The sequence below is a fragment of the Mesoplodon bidens genome (assembly GCF_964165515.1).
Source record: "Mesoplodon bidens genome assembly, chromosome: X".
Classification (NCBI taxonomy): domain Eukaryota; kingdom Metazoa; phylum Chordata; class Mammalia; order Artiodactyla; family Ziphiidae; genus Mesoplodon; species Mesoplodon bidens.
In genome coordinates, this window is record NC_138163.1 from 126,072,102 (window position 1) to 126,090,358 (window position 18,257).

At 43.7% G+C, this 18,257-nt stretch overlaps 1 protein-coding gene and 1 long non-coding RNA gene across 5 annotated transcripts in view; one reads left to right on the forward strand and one right to left on the reverse strand.

The window, feature by feature from the left end:
* LOC308609564 overlaps nt 1–18,257 on the forward strand; it is an 89,470-nt gene that overhangs the window by 42,417 nt on the left and 28,796 nt on the right. The gene's annotated exons all lie outside the window — the stretch shown is intronic.
* The window catches only part of NHS (NHS actin remodeling regulator), a 339,886-nt gene that overhangs the window by 39,682 nt on the left and 281,947 nt on the right, over nt 1–18,257 (reverse strand). For all 4 annotated transcript variants that reach the window (XM_081223246.1, XM_081223245.1, XM_081223247.1 and 1 more), the window contains 2 exons: nt 15,658–15,810; nt 222–355 (listed from right to left, as the gene is read on the reverse strand). In XM_081223246.1, the coding sequence (XP_081079372.1) occupies nt 222–355; nt 15,658–15,810 (287 nt within the window). The remainder of the gene's footprint in view (nt 1–221; nt 356–15,657; nt 15,811–18,257) is intronic.

Consider the following 18,257-nt stretch of genomic DNA (forward strand, 5'->3'; position numbering starts at 1 on the left):
TGTGCAGCCAATTAAAAAAAATCTGTATCCCCACCCTGTTCCCCAGAAAAGAGGCATTCCTTTCAGGAATGAAAGGGGAAAAATTCTGTTTTCAGATGCCCATGATTAGCTCTTTCAGGCAGCCCAGTCTCCTTCAGTAGGAGGAGTGAAACTGACGTCCAAGACCCACTCATACTTCCCGCTGAGCAGGTACAGGGCTGCCGCCTGGCCATCAAGCTCACCGTTAAGAAGTGCCGGTCCTTAAGTTCACGTCTTCTCTGGCTGTGAGCTGGGGGGTAGGCGGGCAGTGGAGGAGCTACTACGGAAAGGGGTGCAGCAGCTCTCTGCTCCCGGCGATCGCTCCGGCTCCGGTGTTCTGGGGGCAGAAAAAGCGATAATACAGAAACATACTTGGCATTTTCAATTTCTCTTTCCCCCTTGGGAGGATGAGCAAAAGGCTGGAAAAAAGTGACATTTTGCTAATCCAGCTCATTTGTATACCAAATAAGCTTTTCAGAATGGTTCTGAACTAAACTTTCACTTCATATGAAGTTGGACACCTGCATTTCAGTGGGTCCATCTCATAGTCATTGTACAAGATGGTTCACTCTATGTTTGGAAAAAGTAGTATATTTCTCAACATGCCTCGTTTCAAAACAACATGAGCAAAAAAAAAAAAAAATCTAGAACAGTGGTGCAAGATCTGCTGACGTCAGTCCTGGAGTGGACCGTAGGCACAGACACACCAGAGCCTCCCAGAGTGGTAGCGACAGATGCTCACAGCCATCCAGTGGGTGATGGAGCCAGCTCACATTGGCTCAGGGGCCCGGATTGCTATGTGTTCAGGAATTTTGCGAGCCAGTTTTTAAACTGTTGGTAGCTTGAAATAGGCTACGGTGGGAGTATTTATATCACAGAAACTGCAGAGTCCTACACATCAGGGCTTTATTCATTTATTTCTTTATTACGCTTTTTAAAAACAGAGCCTGTGGCCTGCACACCGTTGCACCCATCTAAGCTCTGTCACCCACAACACTCACATGGCTTTCAAATCCTGGGTTCCTAAGAAAGTAAAGAAATCCCAATGGTGACAGTTGTCTGATTTAGGAATAAAGGTACTTCTGGGAAAAACCAAGAAATTTCCTTGTGTGCGATGAAGTGGTCCCGACTCACTGACAAGAATCACTGAGACATCAACAGCACAGCTTAGCTTTCTGGGTGTCTCAGTGAGCCCCAAAGCACATCCTCCCCAACATACTGGCCACACCAAAGGCTTCCCTGCCTGCCAAAACCCAGCCCACACTCATGCCTAGGGCCTGAAATCTCGTGACTCCCACTGAATATGACCAAGGTAGAAATTTGTGCAGCAGCAGATGTCTTAATCTGTCTTCTGTTGTTTAAAATTGCCATTACTCAGCACATCTACGATAATAATTATGATGCCCAATATTTATTGAGCAATTGACATGCATCAAAGATGCTTTGCAAAAGCTTTTAGGTGCATTATCTTGACAACTGCATGAAGTAGGCACTGATAGTGTCCCTCTTGTGCAGATGCCTAAACCAATCAGGGAGGCTAAGTCATTGCCGAGCTGTCAGTGGTACACACTTGGCCCCAGGGCTCTGCTCTTCACCACTTCTTGACCTGTGAGCTCTAGAACGTCCAAACACACCTCGCTAATCAGAGCAAGACTGCTGGGATTTGATAGTACTTGATTATAATTACATTTTATCACATTCTAATTCTTTGGACATTGACAATATAGAATATTTGGCTACTCATAAGACACTAATTCGTTTGCCCGTGTTAGGAAACAGCTAACTACACTGACCCTCTCAGGTGGCGTCAGATGCCCTTTCTCTGAAGGCCCTGTAGTGTCAGTGGCCATTTCATCTCTGTCATTGTATTGATAAAAATCAGGATGTCTCTATATGTCTGCCTCTTTTATAGAAGGCTGCCCCTGGACAACAGAGATTATATTCAGCTTTCTGTCACAGTGCCCTGCTGTGCCTGTGATATAGTGGGTTCTCAATAAATGTGGAGTGACTGAAAGGAAGAACAAATTAATGCTTTCATTAAGGTCTGCTTTTGTAACAGTAGAATGCACTCTAAAGCCCTACCTTTCCCGTGGGCTGTGTAGTTAGTGCCCTCGCTGTGCCCTTGCTGTTAGGTCCTTCTCTGGTCCTGTTGCCTATTTACACTGGCCGCCCGAATGCTGGCCTCTTTCCTCTTTGCTGTAGTCAGTGTGCTGTACTCTAAACCAGTACCTGAGCACTCTTGAGCCTTCTGATTTCTGTCCATGTCTGACTGGCCTGTCTGTGGGCCTCCCTGCCTCAACTGCCGACTTTGTCTGTGTCAGGAAAATGTGGCAGTATTTCTCATCTACCTTTGCTTGGGATTCTTTTTTTTTTTTTCCTTAAATCTGGCTCCTTAATTAATTAATTTATTTATTTATTTATTTTGGGCTGTATTGGGTCTTAGTTTCTGTGCGAGGGCTTCCTCTAGTTGTCACAAGCGGGGGCCACTCTTCATCACGGTGCGTGGGCCTCTCACTATTGTGGCCTCTCTTGTTGCGGAGCACAGGCTCCAGACGTGCAGGCTCAGTAGTTGTGGCTCACGGGCCTAGTTGCTCCGCGGCATGTGGGATCTTCCCAGACTAGGGCTTGAACCCGTGTCCCCTGCATTAGCAGGCAGATTCTCAACCACTGCACCACCAGGGAAGCCCTGCTTGGGATTCTTTAGACAAATGTTGACTCCCATTCACAACCAGAGAAAAGTCCTCATCCCCACACAGGTGGTCTTTGCTAAAGTGCCACCATAGCCATTGTTCATCAGGAAGACTTTAAAAAAAATAACTATATAGTTGCTTTACAATATTGTGGGACTTCCCTGGTGGGGCAGTGGTTAAGAATTTGCCTGCCAATGAAGGGGACACGGCTTCGAGCCCTGGTCCGGGAAGATCCCACATGCCGTGGAGCAAGTAAGCCCGTGCGCCCCAACTACTGAGCCTGCACTCTAGAACCCGCGAGCCGCAACTACTGAGCTCGCATGCCACAACTACTGAAGCCCACGCGCCTAGTCCCCAGGCTCCACAACAAGAGAAGCCACCGCAATGAGAAGCCCGTGCACCGCAACAAAGAATAGCCCCTGCTCGCTGCAACTAGAGACAAGCCAGCATGCAGCAATGAAGACCCAATGCAGCCAAAAATAAATTAATTAATTAAGGGGGAAAAAAACCAATGGAATACAATATTGTGTTAGTTTCAGGCATACAGCTTCAGATTCTTTTCCAATATAGGTTATTACAAGATACTGAATATAGTTCCCTGTGCTATACAGTAAATCCTTGTTGTTTATCTATTTTATATATAGTGCTGTGTATCTGTTAATCCCATACTCCTAATTTATCCCTCCACCTCCCCTTTCCCCTTCGGTAACCATAAGTTTCTTTTCTATGTCTATGAGTCTGTTTCTGTTTGGTCAATAAATGAATTTGTATTTTTTTTTTAGATTCCACATATAAGTGATATATTATTTCTCTTTCTCTGTCTGACTTACTCGGTATGATAATCTCTAGGTCCATCCATGTTGCTGCAAATGGCAATATTTCATTCTTTTTTAGTCCTGAGTAATATTCCATTGTATATACACCACATCTTCTTTATCTGTTCATCTATTCATGGACTCTCAGGTTGCTTCTATGTCTTGGCTATTGTAAATAGTGCTGCAATGAACATAGCAGTGCATGTATCTTTTTGAATTATAGTTTTGTCTAGGTATATGCCCAGGAGTGGGTTTGCTGGATCATATGGTAACTCTATTTTTAGTTTTTTAAGGAACCTCCATACTGTTCTCCATAGTGGCTGCACCAATTTACATTCCACCAACAGTGTAGGAGGGTTCCCTTTTCTCCACACCATCTCCAGCATTTATTATTTTTAGACTTTTTGATGATGGCCATTCTGACTGGTGTGAGGTGATAACTCCTTGTAGTTTTAATTTGCATTTTTCCAGTAATTAGCGATGTTGAGCATTTTTTCATGTGCCTGTTGGCCAACTGTATGCCTTCTTTGGAGAAATGTCTATTTAGGTCTTCTGCCCAGTTTTTGATTGGGTTGTTTGTTTTTTTGATATTGAGTTGTATGAGGTGTCTGTATATTTTGGAAATTAAGCCCTTGTCGTTCTCATCGTTTGCAAATATTTTTTCCCAGTCTGTAGGTTGTTTTTTCATTTTGTTTATGGTTTGCTTTGCTGTGAAAAAGCCTATAAGTTTGACTAGGTTCCATTTATTTATTTTTGCATTTACTTATTTTACCTTGGGAGACTGATCTAAGAAAACATTACTATGATTTATGTCCAAGAATGTTTTGCCTATGTTCTCTTCTAGGAGTTTTATGGTGTCATGTCTTATGTTTAAGTCTTTAAGCCATTTTAGTTTTATTGTTGTGTATGGTGTGAGGTTGTGTTCTAACTTCATTGATTTACATGAGGCTGTCCAGCTTTCCCAACACCACTTGCTGAAGGGACTGTCTTTTCTCCATTGTATATTCTTGCCTCCTTTGTTGAAGATTAATTGACTGTAGGTGTGTGGGTTTATTTCTGGGCTCTCTATTCTGTTCTTTTGATCTATCTGTCTGTTTTTGTGCCAATACTATGCTGTTTGGATTACTGTAGTTTTGCAGTATTGTCTGAAATCTGGGAGGGTTATGCCTCCAGCTTTGTTCTTTTTCCTCAGAGTTGCCTTGGCAATTCTTGGTCTTTTGTAGTTCCATATAAATTTTAGGATTATGTGTTCTAGCTCTGTGAAAAATATCATGGGTAATTTGATAGAGATCATATGAAATCTGTAGATTGCTTTGGGTAGTATGGCTGTTTTAACAATATTAATTCTTCCAATCCAAGAGCATGGGATAGCTTTCCATTTCTTTGTATCATTTTCAGTTTCCTTTATCAGTGTTTTATAGTTCTCAGCATATAGGTCTTTCATCTCCTTGGTTAGGTTTTATTTATTTATATTTTTTTGCACAATTTTATTATTTATTTAAATTTATTTTATCTTTTTGGCTGCTTTGGGTCTTCATTGCTGCGTGTGGGCTTTCTCTAGTTGCGGCGAGCGGGGGCTACTCTTTGTTGTGGTGCACGGACTTCTCATTGAGGTGGCTTCTCTTGTTGCAGAGCACAGGCTTTAGGTGTGCAGGCTTCAGTAGTTGTGGCATGCGGGCTCTAGAGCGCAGCCTCAGTAGTTGTGGCGCACAGGCTTAGTTGCTCTGCGGCATGTGGGATCTTCCCGGGCCAGGGCTCGAACCCATGTCCCCTGCATTGGCAGGTGGATTCTTAACCACTGTGCCACCAGGGAAGCCCTTTGCACAACTGTAAATGGGATTGTTTTTTTACTTCCTCTTTCTGATATTTCATTGTTAGTATAAAGAGATGCAACAGATTTCTGTATATTGATCTTGTATCCTGCTACCTTGCTGAATTCATTTATTTGTTCTAACAGTTTTTGTGTGGAGTCTTTAGGGTCTTCTATATAGAGTATGATGTCATCTGTGTACAATAACAATTTTATCTCTTCCCTTCCAATTTGGATACCTTTTATTTCTTTTTCTTGTCTGACTCCTGTGGCTAGGACTTCCAATACTATGTTGAATAGAAGCGGTGAGAGTGGGCATCCTTGTCTTGTTCCAGAATTTAGTGGGAAGGATTTCACCTTTTCACTGTTGAGTATTATATTGGCTGTGGGTTTGTTGTAAATGGATTTTATTATGTTGAGATATGTTCCCTCTATACCTACTTTGGTGAGAATTTTTATCATGAATGGATGTTGAATTTTATCAAATGCTTTTTCTGCATCTATTGAGATGATCATGTTGTTTTTGTCTTTTCTTTTGTTGATACGGTGTATCACGTTGATTGATTTGTGTATGTTGAACCATCCTTGTGACCTTGGAATGAATCCAACTTGATCATGGTGTATGATCCTTGTTATGTGTTGTTGGATTCAGTTTGCTAATATTTTGTTGAGGAATTGTCCATGTATATTCATCAAAGATACTGACCTGTAATTTTGTTTTTTTGTAGTATTGTTGTCTGGTTTTGGTATCAGGGTGATAGTGGCTTCGTAAAATGATTTTGGGAGTGTTCCCGCCTCTTCAGTCGTTTGGAATAGTTTGAGAAAGATAGGTATGAGTTCTTCTTTTTGTTTGGTAGAATTCCCCAGTGAAGCCATCTGGTCCTAGACTTTTGTCTGCAGGGAGGTTTTTTGTTGTTGTTGTTATTGTTTTATACAGATTCTATTTTACTTCTAGTGATCGGTCTGTTAAAATTATCTGTTTCTTTTTGATTCAGTTTTGGCAGGCTGTATGTTTCTAGAAACTTGTCAGTTTCTTCTAGGTTGTCCATTTTGTTGGCATATAACTGTTCATAGTTTTTTGCTTATGATTTTTTGTGCTTCTGCGGTATTGGTTGTTTCTCTTTCATTTCTTATTTTGTTTATTTGGGTCCTCTCTCTTTTGTTCTTGGTGAGCCTGGCTAGAGGTTCATCGATTTTGTTTACCCTTTCAAAAAACAGCTCTTGGTTTTATTGACTTTTTTATTATTTACAATTCTATTTTATTTATTTCCTCTCTGATCTGATCTTTATTTCCTTCCTTCCGCTGACTTCAGGTTTTATATGTTCTTTTCTAATTCTTTTAGGTGGAAGGTTAGGTTGTTTGAGATTTTTCTTATTTTTTGAGGAAGGCCTGTATTTGCTGTAAACTTCTCTCTCAGGACTGCATCCCATAGATTTCGGATGGTTGTGTTTTTTTGTTTTTTGTGGTTTTTTGCGGTACGCGGGCCTCTCACTGTTGTGGCCTCTCCTGTTGCAGAGCACAGGCTCTGGACGCGCAGGCTCAGCGGCCATGGCTCACGGGCCTAGCTGCTCTGGGGCATGTGGTATCTTCCCGGAACAGGGCACGAACCCGTGTCCCCTGCATCGGCAGGCGGACTCTCAACCACTGCGCCACCAGGGAAGCCCATGTGTTTTTATTTTCCTTTGTCTTGAGGTATTTTTTTAATTTCCTCTTTGATTTAATTGTTGACTCATTGTGTTTTTTAGTAGCATGTTGTTTAGTCTCTATGTAATCATTTTTTTCGCATTTTTCTTTCTGTGGTTGATTTCTAGTTTCATGCCATTGTGGTCAGAGAAGAGATGCTTGAGATAATTTCTTTTCTCTTAAATTTGTTGAGGCTTGTTTTGTGTCTTAGTATGTGGTCTATCCTAGAGAATGTTCCATGTGTACTTGAAAAGAGTGTGTATTTTGGTTTTCTTGGATGTAGTGTCCTGTAGATATCAATTAAGTCTGTTTTAATGTGTCATTTAGAGTCTCTTGCCTTATTGATTTTCTGTTTGGAAGATCTGTCCATTGATGTCAGTGGGGTGTTAAAATCTCCTGCTACTATTGTATTCCCATCAGTTTCTCCTTTTATGTCTGTTAGTATTTGTTTCATGTATTTAGGTGCTCCTATATTGCATACATATACGTTAATGAGTGTAATATCATCCTCTTCCTTTATTGATCCTTTTATCATTAATACAGGGTCCTTCTTTGTCTTTACTCATGGCCTTTGTTTTAAAGTCTATTTTGTCTGATATGAGTATTGCTACCCTCGCTTTCTTGTCATTTCCATTTGCATGAAATATCTTTTTCCATCCCCTCACTTTCAATCTATGCATGTCTTTAACCCTAAAGTGGGTCTCTTATAGGCAGCAGATTGTAGGTTCTTGTTTTATTATCCAATATGCCAGTCTATGTCTTTTTATCAGAGCATTTAGTCTATTGACATTTAAAGTAATTATTGATAAGTATGTATTTATTGCCATTTTAAACCTTGTTTTCCAGTTGATTTTGTATTTCTTCTTTGTTCCTTTCTTCTTTTTGTTTTTCCTTTTGTAGTTTATGGTTTTCTTTTGTATTATGCTTGAGTTCCTTTCTTTTTGGCTTTTGTGAGACCACTGTATGTTTTTAATTTGTGGTTACCCTGGTTTTCAAGTATGTTAAACCATAACTGTATCTTCTTGCTTTAGACTGATAGTCATGTAAGCGCAAACACATGCTAAAAAAACTACATATTCTTACTCCCCTCTCCCACATTATGTGATTCTGATGTCCTCTTTTACATCTTCATGTTTATCCTTTTGTTGTTCCTTATAGTTATAATTGCTTTCACAAATTTTTTGATTGTTTTTAAATTTATGTACTGGCTTATTTAAGTGATCTTCAATCCTTTTTTTAAAAATTTATTTATTTATGGCTGTGTTGGGTCTTCATTTCTGTGCGAGGGCTTTCTCTAGTTGTGGCAAGTGGGGGCCACTGTTCATCACGGTGCGTGGGCCTCTCACTATGGCGGCCTCTCTTGTTATGGAGCACAGGCTCCAGACGCGCAGGCTCAGTAGTTGTGGCTCACGGGCCTAGTTGCTCCGCGGCATGTGGGATACTCCCAGACCAGGGCTCGAACCTGTGTCCCCTGCATTAGCAGGCAGATTCTCAACCACTGTGCCACCAGGGAAGCCCCCCAATCCTTTTATATATTTGCCTTTCCTGTTGTGACTTTCCCTTTCCTATAGATTCTTGCTTCTTTTCTGTTTAGAGAAGACCTTTCAATATTTCTTGTAGGATAGGTTTAGTATTTCTATATTCCTTTTTTTTAACTTTTTATTTTATACTGGAGTATAGTTGATTGATTAACAATGTTGTGTTAGTTTCAGGTATACAGCAAAGTGATTTAGTTATACATATGCATGTATCTATTCTTTTATCAAATTCTTTTCCCATTTAGGTTGTTACATAATATTGAGCAGAGTCCCCTGTTTTACACAGTAGGTCCTTGTTGATTATCCATTTTAAGTATAGCAGCGTGTACATGTCCATCCCAAACTCCCTAAGTATCCACCCTTGCCCTGGAACCATAAGTTTGTTCTCTAAGTCTGTGAGTCTGTTTTGATTTTTAAAATAAGTACATTTGTATCATTTTTTTAAGATTCTGCATATAAGCAATATCATATGATATCTATCTCACTTTCTCTGTCTGACTTCCTTCACTCAGTATGACAATCTCTGGGTCCATCCATGTTGCTGCAAATGGCATTATTTCATTCTTTTTAATGGCTGAGTAATATTCCATTGTATATATACACCACATCTTCTTTATCCATTCCTCTGTTGATGGACATTTAGGTTGCTTGCGTGTCTTGGCTATTGTCAGTGCTGCAATGAACATTGGGGTGCATGTATCCTTTCGGACCATGTTTTTCTCCAGATATATGCCCAGGAGCGGGATTGCAGGATCATATGGTAGCTCTATTTTTAGTTTTTTAAGGAACCTCCATACTTTTCTCCATAGTGGCTGTACCAGTTTACATTCCCATCAGCAGTGTAGGAGGGTTCCTTTTCTCCACACCCTCTCCAGCATTTATTGTTTGTGGATTTTTTGATGATAGCCATTCTGACTGGTGTCAAGTGATATCTCAATGAAGTTTTTTTATTATTATTTACTAATTTTTATAAATTTATTTTTGGCTGTGTTGGGTCTTCGTTGCTGCTCACGGGCTTTCTCTAGTTGCGGCGAGTGGGGGCTACTCCTCATTGTGGTGCGCGGGCTTCTCATTGTGGTGGCTTCTCTTGAGAGCACAGGCTCTAGGCACGTGGGTTTCAGTAGTTGCAGCACGCAGGCTCAGTAGTTGTGGCACGTGGGCTCTAGAGCACAGGCTCATTAGTTGTGGCGCACGGGCTTAGTTGCTCCATGGCATGTGGGATCTTCCCGGACCAGGGGTCAAACCCATGTCCCCTGCACTGGCAGGTGGCTTCTCAACCACTGTGCCACCAGGGAAGCCCTCAATGTAGTTTTGATTTGCATTTCTCTAATAATTACTGATGTTGAATATCTTTTCATGAGTATTGCTGTATTGCTGTATTCTTTTAGTTTTTTGCTCGTCTGAGAAATTCTTTCTCCCTCCTTCTATTCTAAATGATAATCTTGCTGGACAGAGTATCCTAGGTTGCAGGTTTTTTCCTTTCAGAACTTTGAATATGTCTTGCCACCCCCTTCTGGCCTGCAAAGTTTCTGTAGATAAATCAGCTGATAGCCTTATGATAGTCCCTTGTAAATGACTCTCTTTTTCTCTTGCTGCCTTTAGAATCCTCTCTTTATCTTTCACTTTTGCCATTTTAATTACGTGTCTTGGTGTGGATCAGTTTGGGTTCATCTTGTTTCGGACGGTCTGTGATTCCTGTACCTGGATATCTGTTTCCTTCTTTAGGTTTGGGAAGTTTTCAGACAGAATTTCTTCAGGTACATTTTGGATCCCTTTTTCTCTTTCTTCTTCTTCTGGAATCCGTATTATGTGTAGGTTGGTACACTTTATATTATCCCATGGATCTCGTATGTTGCTTTCACTTTTTTTTCACTTGTCTTTCTGTCTGCTGTTCTGATTGGGTGGTTTGTGTTATTTTATCTTTCAGATGACTTATTCATTCTGCTATTTAGACTTATTTAGTCTGCTGTTTATTGACTTTAGCTCATTTTTATCTTGACACTTGAGTTGTCTAATTTTGATTGGCTCCTGTTTATGGTCTCTATTGAATAGTTCCTTGTTACAGTGATCTACATTTCTATCAATAGTGTTTCTTAGGTTCTTTAGCATTTTTATTACCTCCTTTTTGAACTCAGGGCCTGGTAGACTGGTGAGGTTTGTTTCATCGTTCTCTCAGGGGTTTTCTCTTATTCTTTGAAATTGGGAGTAGTTCCTCTGCTTTTTCGTTTTACTTATATTTCTCTAACTCCACGAATTTAGGAGAAACAGTTATCTACTGTGGTCTTGAAAGGCTGTTTTTATGTGGGAGTGTCCTGGTGTAGACTGTGTGAGTCCAGTATTTTTGGTGTGAGGGCTCTATTTGGTATGATGCTGGCCACTATCCACCCTTGATGGGGGGGGGTGTTTGGTGTTGTGCTGGCCAGAGCCTGCACCGTATGTTGGGTGGGGCCTCATCTTTGCTTTGTGGTTGTCACAGCCCTGTCAGGGGCAGGGTCTCCTCCCCAGCTGTTGCAGTAGAGGCCCTGAGGTCTGGTTCTCAGCTGCAGCGTGAGGTAGGCGGGACCGGAGCACTCCCTCTGGGAGCCGCTCTGTGTTCCTCCTCAGGAGCTGTCCGCCAGGACCTGTGACTCTGTGAGGCCTCCTGCCACCCGGTGTGCACACCCACAAAATCTGCTGCTGCTGGTGCCGCCCTGAGACCCGTCTCGGCTGTGGGAGCGCTGACAATTGGCTCGAGCATCAGCCTTGCCTTTGAAGTGTGCAGGTTCACAAAGCATGAGCTCCCAAAGCCTGCTGCCCCAGGGTGGGAGTGCTGATAATTGGCTCTGATGTCAGCCCTGGTACGTGCGTGCTCCCAAAGTGTGGTGTGGCTGGAGCCGCACCCTGCAGTGAGCACACCGACAATGAGGCGTCTATGGCGGACCCGTACCCGGCCCTTCATGCGTCGATAATGGGGTCCTTTGGTGGACCTGTGCCCCGTCCGGTGTGCACCCCCCCAGTTGCAGCCCAGACCACACTCCAGGCTCTTCAGGATGTGTCTGCGCAGCCAAAGTAAGTCCTCTTCCCGTGTCTGTCCACTGGAGCCTGAGTTTCAGCACCCATGAGCTGTGCATACCAGCTGGCACGCATCTCAGGCTGGGAGGTGTGGCAGCATGGCAGGTGTCAGCCGGTCCCTCTGTATCTTGCTTGGCAGCAAGTCAGCCCGGGCACACTCCTCTCTTGCAAATTCCAGGCCCCTGCAGCTCCCCTGTCCTGGCGGACCTTCCAGCCAGCAAAGGAGGTTCCCAGGGTGAGGGAACCCTTCCTCTTTCACAGCTCCCTCCCAGGGGTGCAGGTCCCATCCTGATTCCTTTTTTTTTCCTCTCCTTTCGTCCTACCCGGTTATGTGGGGATCTTTCTTGCAGCTTTGGTTATATGAGATCTTTTGACAGCTTTCAGCTGGTATTCTGTGAGAATCTTTGAATGTATTTGTAGGGGGGAAGTGAGCTCCATGTCTTACTCTGCCACCTTGATCTCCCTTCCAAGAAAGTCTTTTTGAGATAAACGTCTTCCATGTTAAAGTGCCCACCTCCAGCACCACCCTCATTTTTCTCTGCTAGGAAGCAGTGGGCTTTTCTAAATGGGCAGTGTAAGGAAAAGCTTTTAAATTCTTAAATGCATAATGAAGAGTAAACTATAGGTGTCACTAGTTAGGAAAAGGTAAGAGGAAGGGAGGAGTCTGGAGGGAGATATCAACTCAATTTCCCGTTCAATTTCTCCCCTCCTACCCTTTCATTTGCCCCAGGCCGGGAGTAGGCAGGTAGATTAATGGGTCCCTAATACTTCTTTCTGGTGGTGGTGTGAGGAGAACATTCGTCAGCTAGAGCCTGAAACTGCAGTAGACTCTTGGTGCTTATTCCTTTAGACCAGTGAAATTTAGACCCCAGCCCTGAAGCTTGAAAGGAAAGGAAATATAAAATATAAATCTCTCTTTATAGCCTCTTAATAATCTCTCTCTCCTTGTCTCACAAACATAAACATTGGCATCACTTCAAGCCATTATTGGCTCTGAGCATAAAGAACTGCTAAGAAAAGGAAAAAAAGAGGAATCAGATTCTAAATAACTTGAAATCCATTATGATGCTGCTTCCTCTGAGGAGCCTTCCCTGAAGCTCCATGGCATCATTAGTGCCTTTCCTCTGAGCCCCCATATTTCCTCTGAGCCCCCATATCACTGTGTTGAAATTACCTGGTTACTTGCCTGTCTCCCTCACTAGACCAGGAATTCCTTGTGGGCAAGGACCACACACTATTTCTCTCTGAATCCTAGGTGTAGCACAGTGCCTGGCCCTCAAGAGACTTTGTTGAGGGGTTTGCTATTGAGCAGATCTTGAAGGCAGCCAATTTCTCGGTTCTGATCTCAGTCCCCCAGCTCCCTCCTTAGAGCCCCATTTCCAAAAGGAGCACACCACAGCCTAGCTTGTCTGTGGTTCATCATCCACTCCCTTCTGGTGGAAGCCAGGACATTCCAGCTGTCCAAATAGAGAACCTACAGGGAAGCTCGTTTGTGAGCAAGGCCTTGTCTGATAGGTCAGTATTAGCCATGGCCACCAGATGGCAGAAGTGGTATTCTGATGAATGCACTACTAAGCTACTGTTTCTTGGACAAGGGTAAAAAAAAAAAAAAAAAAGCCACTTTCTAATTTTAATTCTACACTGCATGTTTTTAATTCTATGATGCCTATAATTCCTGTTTATGGCTCTCTGCAGTGCTATTAAAACTACTACACCCAAGATTTGCTATTGAGACAACCACAAAGCAAGCCTGTCTGTCTGTGGAGGGCAAGATGCAGCTCCTCCGTCTTCCTTACAAACCCCAGGAGGCCCCGTATCCATCCCTCAGCCCCCAGGAGGAAGTTCTGAGAAAATTGATATTGGCGCTTGCTGTTCCTTAGTTCTGCCGTTAAGTCCAAACCTGACAACACAGGGAAATGTGATAGCTTACGAGCAGCTTAATGTTATCTGGTTGAATCTGGAAAAATCTAATCAGAGATGACTTATGAATAATAATAAAGGGATAAAAATAATTATGTCTAAAGGGCTAACGTTACTCAAGCTCTCTAATGATGGGATCAGAGAAAGTATTTAGTGAGAATGATTAGATTCCTCTGTCGTCATTCTCTGCCCTCAGTACTCAACCAGTTTTCTACAGAATTTGATTCAGTTGCACAAACATTCATTGAGGACCTACTATTATGTCAGGGTCATGCTGAATGCTTTGAATAAAAAAAATTTATGGGAATTCCCTGGCGGTCCAGTGGTTAGGACTTTGTGCTCTCACTGCCGAGGGCCAGGGTTCAATCCCTGGTCAGGGAACTAAGGTCCCACAAGCCGCGTGGTGTGGCAAAAAAGAAAAAAGAAAAAAAAGAAAAAAGTAAAAAAAGAAAATTTATAAGATATCATCCTTGTCCTTGAGTTGCTCATGGATTAATGGTAGAAGACAGGCCCGTAAGTGGTTAGTTATGATATGATAGAAGCTTATAAGTGGCACAATGGGATGATGCACAGGCGATTATGGCAAGGGCGCCGAATCCAGGCTGCAGAGGAACAGTAAGAGTGTTAACGAAGCTTTCTGGAAGGTGGCTGGCACTAAAAATTTGGTAGAGAACTTTTCAGCCAACTATAAAATTGAAGTGAATAGTAAGAATGCCAGCAGTAGGTTGAGAGGATACTGTCACCCTTCATTATAAGGGTCACAGTATCTGCTACTAATAACCAAGGGGAATTTTTAGAAACAATTGCATGAGGGAGATTAGTAGGTTAGCTCTTTCATTAAAGGGAAAAAAGACAAGGGATGGGCAAAAGGGAAGAGTCATACACATGAGGAAGAAAAAAGCTGAAAACAACATTTGTCATTTTATTTCTCCGTCCTGATAGTGACATAAAAATATTTTATTTGAATTTTAATACTCTTGCAAAATACCATTCCTTAAAGGAGCATAGGGAATTTGGAACGAAGACACTGAATGTACAGACCCCATGTGTCTCCACAGCAAAAATCTAAAGGCCAAACAAGCTGGCCTGCCAACTTCTGACACCAACGGAGGGGGCTCTGAAAAGGATGATGCCAGTTTTTAATCTCCTTGTCCTAATTAGAGTGGCTGTAAGGCACTGAAAAGTAACCAGTGGAAGAAGAGGCTGTATCTTCTACCTTGAATGCTGTGTGCCTCTCTCCGGCTTTCTCAGGACTGTGAGAGAACTAGAACTAGAAATATTTATTTCCCTAGGACACAGTGTATGGTGCGGAGGAAAAGAGCTCTGGCTGGGGGGTCTGGAGGCCTGGGTCTGGGTCCTGGCACTGTACCTAACCTGCTGCATGTGACCCTCAGCAAGTGTCCTGACCTCTCTAGGGCTCCATGTGCTATGCTGTAGAATGGACCAGATCACTGGTTCTCAACAGCAGCAGAAGAAACCCCCTGGGGAAGGTTCCAGTTGTTTGTTAGATGATTGGGCTGGAGCCAAGGATGACAGCCATCCTACGAGGCATAGTGCAGTCCTGAACACTGACACAGCGCCCCAGGCCCCACAGACAGCCCGCCAGAATTTCCTGTAAGGGAAAAGCCTAGAACCTACTTCTGAGTCAAAGCTAATTAAAATCCAGAGGGGTTTTTTTTTGGCTCATGTATATTATGTGCTGAATGCACCAGTTTCTATGGTTGTGTCCTCCTGCCCCCTGACTCTTTCATTTCTCTGTGCTTTGTGTTCAGAATGACTTCTGTCTTTACTTAATCCAAACCTACTTTTGATAGGCACAAACATCTGTCTTCATTATGTCTTCTAGTGCAGCCGTGCCTGGGCATTTGCATATTGCAAATATTATTATTATAAATAATTTTCCTTTTAAGTTCTCTTTATTATCATATTCAGGCCATAATGCTATTTTTAGTTACATCAATAGGCAGGTTATATTACCCATGCATTTCATTTCAGGGTAGAAAACGGAGCATTTCAAAGTACTTGCTATAATAAGGGGAGGTATTGGGACCGATGGGACAGAAAACAACCCCTTGATGGGATGAGCTCCAAGTTCTCTCCCTGAAATGCCCCCAAGCCCGAGATCAGTCACCTCTGCGCAGGGCTTGCAGGCTCTGCCGGGCGTGGCGGTGCAGCTCCTCCACGCAGGGCGGCCTGGTGGCCGGGAGGAAGATGTTTCTCTGCTGGTGCCACGGTGCACGGTAGTACACGCTCAGCTTGCTCTCGATGTCCAGGTTGGAGACGGCTGCAAGACAAAAGAGGAACACAGGGCATTATCCATCCGAAGCTTTCAGTTGTGCATTTGGCAGACCCTGGGGCGGGACAGGGGTGGAGTCTGGGTGGAGTGGAGTAGAAATCCAGACTGCTGCATTCACAAGAGGAACTTGCTTAAGGCTCGAGAAAGGTTTCAAGTTTACGATACAGATAGGACAACCTTTACCCCCAAGCCAAGGGATGGGAGACCCCGGGACACCAAGCATCTGTCCGAGACCAGCCAGTTTCCTCTCTACACCCTCACTTCTCACTCTCTGACACAGTTGTTCGTGAACCTGGACAAGCCCCTGGCCAGCCATGCTTCAGGGTGGGGTGAGGTCCTGCCTTCCAAGAAGGCAGAGAAGAGCCTCAGGAGTGAGTGGAAAAGCTTGCCCCAGCTCCAGTCTTCTGGCCGCAGGCCCTCAGAACTGTAGTTCTGCACACCTGCTCCTGATGCCCACTTGAACTTTGCCCCTCCCTTGCCCTGCTTTCTGTCTCCTGTGACCCCCGGCCCCCGACCCTCACTATTGAGCATTATCCTGCCCTCTACTTGCCATCTCCACTGTCTGCCACCTTTCAAAGCATTGCTTAGCTTCCCTAGTTTTGCCCAGGGAAGAGCACAGGCATTAAAGAACTCATTAAGGGGTGACTGGTGTTAAGGGAGGGAAACCACAGACAGTGCTGGTGAGGAGAGGGACACGGTCCTTGCGACTCCTCCAAGAGATCAAGGAAGAAGGCCTCCTTCCCCCGAACACAGCATTTAACCCATTATGTCTTCTTCATGCACACACTGAGCCTAAGATGGAGATCACCCGTGAGTCAAAGATAAATTCTTATGGAAGGCACTGTTCCTAAGCAGGAAGCGTCTGACTAGGAAGTTACTGCACAGAGGAGCTCCTGAGCACCTGGGCAGCCTGCCAGCCTCAGGAATGGCGAGAACTGCCCCAGTCTGCTTTACCCTCCAGACCTACTATCTGGACCAGACCTACCCTGCATCTCCCAGTCTCGTCCTCTCCTTCTGCTTTTCCTTTTTTTCCCAGGGTGTGATTTGGGGGCATTCTGTCCCACTGTTTATTCCTGTGCCCCAAACAAACTTTTGGTTCCTGTCCGATCCTTTTCTTTTTGAAATCTGGTGTACCATTTCACTTTGTCTGGGAAGCCTTACCTAAAACATGACACTCTACAGATAAAGCAGGAAGGCAAATGTAAAAGAAGGGAAGATACTTTTGTAGAAGGGGTGGGGCGGGAATAGAAGAAAGAAAATTGGGAAAACGCAGCCTTTTGATAATTAGTCCCCCGCCTCCCCGGGCACTGCATTTACAGCAGTTGTTTTTGTTTTCTTAAGCAGTCTTTAGCAGTGTTGTTGTTGTTGTTGTTTCCCCTAGAATAATACATCCTAACCGCAAGGACCACCAGTAGAAACAAGGACATATTTCCAAAGATGCTAAAGAAACATCACAGGGACAGGGTCAAAGGGACAATGCTATCTATGCCTCTACAACAGTGCCATCAAATAGAACTCTGTGATGATGAAATGCTGTATTAGGTGTACAGTCCAATGTGGTAACCACTAGCCACAGTGGCTACTAAGTGCCTTTAATTTTTAATTTTATTTAATTTAAATTTAAATAGCCACGGGTAGCTATTGTATTGTACAACCATAACCAGAGTGTACTATGTATTATATTCTCGCACCCTCAGCTACAGAGCAGATTACTCCCTTTGACCTAGATTTATTCTCACTTGGTGTTTTATCTCCAAGAAGACTTCAAGCCGGAGGGTTAGAGATCACCGGATTATCTTCCTGGGTAGGGGAAGAGTATTTTCAGGGGAAAGTTCTATGGGGCCAAGAATAAAGGCAGCAGCTTTTCTTTCTTGCGTTACTCTAGAACCTCAACCCTTTCATTGGAAACCATAAGTGCCTGGCGAACCAGTCAGGGGTCATTGAGTCCTGAGGCCTCTTCAGGCCTCAGATGAGGTGTGGGAGGCTTTGGGGGTAGAAAGGGTGGGCCACATCTGGATCAGAGCTCTCCTTCTCTCATGTGTAAAGTAGGGGGAAGTGCTGAAGACAGAGCCTTTATTTAGCCCCCCTCAGAGGAATGCTCTGGTTCAGTGACCAGGACTGCTTGAAAAGTCAGCCTCTCCCTGGATGCAGAGGTCAGCTCCCACCCAACAGGGCCGAGCTCATTACCAAACTCAACGGAGGTGGCTGTGAATTCATGTGCTAGTGACAGCTGGGAGCAGGGACAGAGCAGAAAGCTTGCCTGCTGGAAAGAAGAGGCAGGAGGTTCAGTGGATAGTCCCTGAAGCAGAGACTTCTGAGCACCTCCTCCCCCAGGCTCATCCTTTCAGCGGGAAGGCAGAAGCCAGGATTTGGGGCTGGACCCAGGTGACTTGGGGGTAGACCAGAGAGTCTTATAGCCCCTCATTCCCTCAGCA